The sequence below is a fragment of the Hipposideros armiger genome, unplaced genomic scaffold (genome assembly GCF_001890085.2).
Source record: "Hipposideros armiger isolate ML-2016 unplaced genomic scaffold, ASM189008v1 scaffold_519, whole genome shotgun sequence".
NCBI classification, from domain to species: domain Eukaryota; kingdom Metazoa; phylum Chordata; class Mammalia; order Chiroptera; family Hipposideridae; genus Hipposideros; species Hipposideros armiger.
The window spans coordinates 1,139,771-1,144,785 of record NW_017731869.1 but is presented as its reverse complement, the minus strand read 5'-3'; the positions used below and the strand labels follow the sequence as shown (position 1 = coordinate 1,144,785).

General features: G+C 52.5%; 1 protein-coding gene across 1 annotated transcript in view; it reads left to right on the top strand.

Annotated features, from left to right (window-relative positions):
- The first annotated feature begins 3,356 nt into the window (after positions 1–3,356).
- ALDH5A1 (aldehyde dehydrogenase 5 family member A1) overlaps positions 3,357–5,015 on the top strand; it is a 31,797-nt gene continuing 30,138 nt past the window's right edge. Inside the window, exon 1 of the mRNA XM_019668167.1 lies at positions 3,357–3,718. Coding sequence (XP_019523712.1) covers positions 3,383–3,718 — 336 coding nt within the window. The 5' untranslated portion in view covers positions 3,357–3,382. The remainder of the gene's footprint in view (positions 3,719–5,015) is intronic.

Sequence of the window (5,015 nt, the reverse complement as noted above, 5' to 3'; positions counted from 1 at the left end):
ATGGGCCAGTGAAGCGACGTCCTCCACAACTAGACTGAAGAACAAAAGGACAGCAACTTGTCTGTTCCCCTCCCCCAATTCCCAATAAAATCTTTTTTTAAAAAAGACCCTATCTCCAAATACAGTCACATTCTGAGGTCTTGGGGGTAGAACTTCCAACATATGCATTGGGGAAAGGGGGGGACACAATTTAGGCCATAACATCAGAGGCCTCATTGAGGATACGAGATGCAAAGACCAAAGGAGGTGAGGGAACTCCGAGCAAAACTGAGTCAGGACTGACGCACTTGTAGGCCAGCAAAGAGGCAGCGTGGCTAGAGTGGACTGACAAGGGGAAGAGGTGTGGGACAGAAGGTCACAGAGACAGTGGGAGGAAGGCTAGATCAAGTGGGGCACAGCCATCCTAAGGAACTGGGTTTTACTTTGAGGAAGGTGGGTTCTAGTTCAGGGTTTTGAGCAGAGCTGTGATCTGATTTGCATTTTGAGAGGCTGCTCCGGCCTCAGTGCTGAGACTGAAGAAGGGGCCGCGGTGAAGCACAGCTGTTAGGAGGGCATTGCAGTGATTCAGGTGGGAGGCGGTGATAGTTGGAACTCAGGTGGTAGCAGTAGAGGTGGTGAAGAGTGGGCTGATAATATAGTTGAAGGTAGAGGTAACTGGATTCCCTGATGATCATGGGGTGTAAGCTAGCTTCGTTCGTCGGTGGCCCTACATTGCTCCAACCTGTCTGACTCTCCCACCTCTCTCTCATCGAGTGATGACATTGGGCCCACATGGATGATTCAGGATAGTCTCCTCAATTCAAGACCCTTAACTGAATCATATCTGCAAAATCCCTTTTGCCTTGTAAAGTAACACAGTCACAGGCTCCAGGGATTAGGATGAGCGTAGTTTTGAGGGCCATCTTGCCTGCCCCAGCTGTGTCCGGCTCTCGGTGTTTCAGCTGTTTTCGTTTTTCATTTAGTCCTTTCAGTGGCCCTGTGAGATAGACACTTGATGGTGTTATGGATGAGGAGACTGGTTGCGAGGGGCTCAGAGGTCACCATCATTTCACTCCTGCTTGAGCAGGGAATTTGGGATTGGAGTCTCATGTGACTCCATCCATTTGAGCCTCCCTGTCTGAGTCTAGAACATTCACAAGGCACCTCACAAAGGCTGTAGTCATTTCCTGGGGCTACATAACAAGGAACCACAAACTTGGTGGCTTAAACAACAGAAACTTCTTGTTTTCTGGAAACTAGTAGTCCAAAACCAAGGTGTCAGCAGGGTTGGTTCCTTCTGAGGCTGTGAAGGATCTGTCCCAGATCTCTCTCCTTGGCTTGTAGAGGGCCATCTTCTCCCTGTGTCTCTCCACATCACCTTCCCTCTGTGCCTGTCTTATTTCTGTGTCTAAATTTCCCCCTTTTATAAGGACATCAGTCGTCATTGGATTAGAGCAGCTTGTTATCCAAAATACAGAGGGGAAAGAACCCAGAGAAAGACCGTGAGTGGTGTTTGTACAGGCTTCGGCTCTGCTCATTAGTGGAATGAGAAAATAATGAAAATCTTACACCTACTGAATGAATGGAAACGTCAGAATGACAAGGCAGGTTTGTGCATTGCCGTGGGCAGCCCAGAAGGCAGCTAAGAGTAAACCAGAGATTCTTTGCTTCAGATACACTTGTTCAGTTGCAGGAGGCTGGAGCTCTGTGGCACATCTTTCTTTAGAGGACCTCTCTCTGTGACCTGGTTGACCTGGACTCTCAGGGCCTGCTTTTATTTTTATTTTTTTTTAATGGTTTTAGATAAGTGATTTTTTTCAAATGTTTATTTCTTTTTTTAAGAAACCGTTTCTTGGGCTGGCTGAGTGGCGCGTTGGTTAGGAACTGGCTTGGGATGCCAGAGGGCCCCGGTTCGGATCCCACATATGAGGGCCAGTGACACTGCCCTCTACAGCTAAGATGCTGAACAACAGNAAAAAAAAAAAAAAAAGCTGAATGATCTTGGATCAAGAGGGGCAGCCACAGTCCATCACTTTCCTGGGCCTCAGTTTTCTCAGCAGAACTGATCCCCAAACCCTTAGAAACCAGCTCTCCGTAGAGCTCCCTCTGCAGGCAGTAGGTCAGCTCCCCAGGCAGAGGAGTGATGCCCATCCGGCCACCTGGCCACCTCTGCAGCAGGACCGCCCCTCTCTCCAGTTCCTTACGTAGTATGCAGAACGAAATAGTGACTCCACACACACAAAAGTTTAAATCCCGCTATTCCCACTGCTGCCTAAGATGATGGACTCAAGACTGAGTGACACTCATAGCAAAAAAACAAAGTCAAAACGTGAAGTACTGCCTTGGCATTTTACAAATGAGAACCACAGGTCTTAGAAGAAGGTGAGGAGCCACAGGCTCTGGAGAAGCCAGCAGAGACTCTCAGCTCAGTGGGAGTGAAGTGGAGATATGGTGAGACTAGAGATCGTACATCAATTCAGAGTTGGGCTTTATGTGAACTCACCAATTCCAGGGCAGGCCTGCTATTTTAATTTTTATCCTCATTAAAGTTGCAGCTTCCTGGCTGCTTCAGGACAAGTCCCACTGCAATTACACTTTAGTTCACTCGATTCTGACAAAGGATCCCCGTCGACTACTTGGATGCCTACCTTCAGTCTTAACTAGTGGCTTGACCTGGGGCAGCTAGTATGACCTTGAACATTGTCCTAAATTTCATGTGGCAACTGCACTACTCTAGGTATTTCACAACAAATTTCCTGTTCCATTTCACACACGGGAGGACTGAGGTTAAATAACTTGTCCAAGAGCATACAGTTTGTCGACCTCAGGTTCTGGGTTTGGATCCAGGTCGGGGCGCCCCTGCTCCCAGCTGATGGAGAGAATACCCAGATACACACCCAGAGAAGCACCCAGCCGGCCAGACGCGGAGCCACCCTCCACCGCTCAGTAAGCCTGAGCCCACTTCCTCCGTTCGCAGAGCCGAGGGGACAAAGGAACGCAATCCAGCCCTGGCAGCTGGGCCCACACCGTGCATCCATGGACCAAACACACATCCCAGTGGGGGGGGGGGGATAACGGGTTGGGGGAATGGGGGAGAGGGAACGGTTCTCCTGCAGAGGTCGGCGAGCTCAGTAATAATTACACAGAGCCCTTGACAAGGAAGATGACAGTCCATAGGTGCATCCCGCACCCCAATCCTAATCCCTTTCCGGGGAACAGAGCAGCGCTGCGCTCGGATAAGGTCCAGCCTGGCATGGCAGTGCAATGCGCGGGAGAGGGCGCTGCTTGGCGTCTCCGCCACCGGCAGCCGCGTCCCCGCGCCCCAGCGCGCCCCCGACCTTCGCTCCTCCCGCCGCCCCGGCGCGCACTCGCTTGCCTCCTTCCTGCCGCTGCCGCCGGGGCCATGGCGACCTGCTTGTGGTTTCGGAGCTGCAGCGCACGGCACCTCCGGCTGGCGCTTCACGACCGCGGCCTCTGCCCGGTCGCGGGCTACTGGGCGCCCGGCCAGGCCCCGCTCCGTGCCTACGTCCCTGGCCCGGACGGCCTTCCCACGACGCTGCTGCGCACCAACAGCTTCGTGGGCGGCCGCTGGCTCCCGGCTGCCGCCGCCTTCCCGGTGCTCGACCCGGCCAGCGGCGCCGAGCTGGGCCGGGTAGCTGACTGCGGGGCGCCCGAGGCCCACGCCGCGGTGCGCGCCGCCTACGAGGCTTTCTGCAGCTGGAGGGGCGTCTCGGCCAAGGTGAGTGCGCCCGGGGCCGCGAGTTACTGCCGCAATGAAACCAACCCCTTTCTCCGGGATTCGCCATGCGGAAAGTTACAGAAACAAGAAAAGAGATGATCAACAAATAAGTCTGGAGCGTGGGCTTTGTGCCAAGCGCTGTGCCAGGTGCTGGGGACACGACCCGGACCCCAAGCCTGGAATTGTCCAGTAGGGGAGGCCAAACATGAACTTGACTGTGTGTGTTGGGTGGAGGTATCCCAGGCTGAAGGGAGATGCCATGCAAGATGCTGCGACAACCTTCCAGAAGGCTTGGGGGTGAGTGCCCTGGGCTACAGTCTTGACATCCGGAATGGGGAGAGCTGTACAAAGAACTGGGCTTTGTGAAGGGGAAAGACGTTCAGGACCTTTCTTCAGGTTTTCTGCCTGAACAGAGAAATGCTGCTATTAAGTGACATAGAGACACTGGGGAATTGGAGGTGGGGGACGTTAGGTGGGGAGAGTAGAGTAAGAAGAAAACTATAAGACATTTTCCTCCTCCATATATTTTGTGACACCTGGAGCCAGCCCAGTGAAATCATTTTCCACCCTGCCCTTCCGCAGTCTCCTTCTGAAGACACACATGCAGCAGTGAGGTCCGAGTATGAGGGAGTCTTCACACTGTCACCCATCACAGTGCCTTCTGTACACCATGCAGTGTACCCCAACAGTGCTTGGGGTACATAAGTCAACAAGAGATTTCTGCCCTTATGGCGCTCACATGGGGTTGGGCAGAGGGGAGATCTAACCTACAAACAGATCATAATATCTAGCAGATAAGTGTGTTAGATGTGATGAATGCTACAAGGGAATAAGGTAGAGCAGGATAAGAGGACAGAGGGACAGGGCAAGATGCAATACAAACAGTGTGGGCTGGTGTATTAGTTTGCTGCCATAAAGTACCAGACTAGGAGGCTTAAACAACAGAAATGTACCTCACAGTTCTGGAAGTTAGAAATCCGAGATCAACAAGGTCTTGGTGGGGTTGGTTTCTTCTGAGGTCTCGCTCCTTGTATTGTTGATGGCTGTCTTCTCCATGTCTTCACATGGTCTTCCCTCTAGTCAGTGTCCTAATCCCTTTTTGTAAAGACACCAATCATATTGGATTAGGACCCACCGAACGACCTCACTTAACCTTAATAACCTCTTTCAAGACCCTATCTCCAGGGCCAGCCGAGTGGTGCGTTGGTTAGGAGTTGGCTTGGGATGCCAGCTCTGAGCAGCAGGGCCCCGGTTCGGATCCCACATGAGGGCCAGTGACGCTGCGCCCTCTACAGCT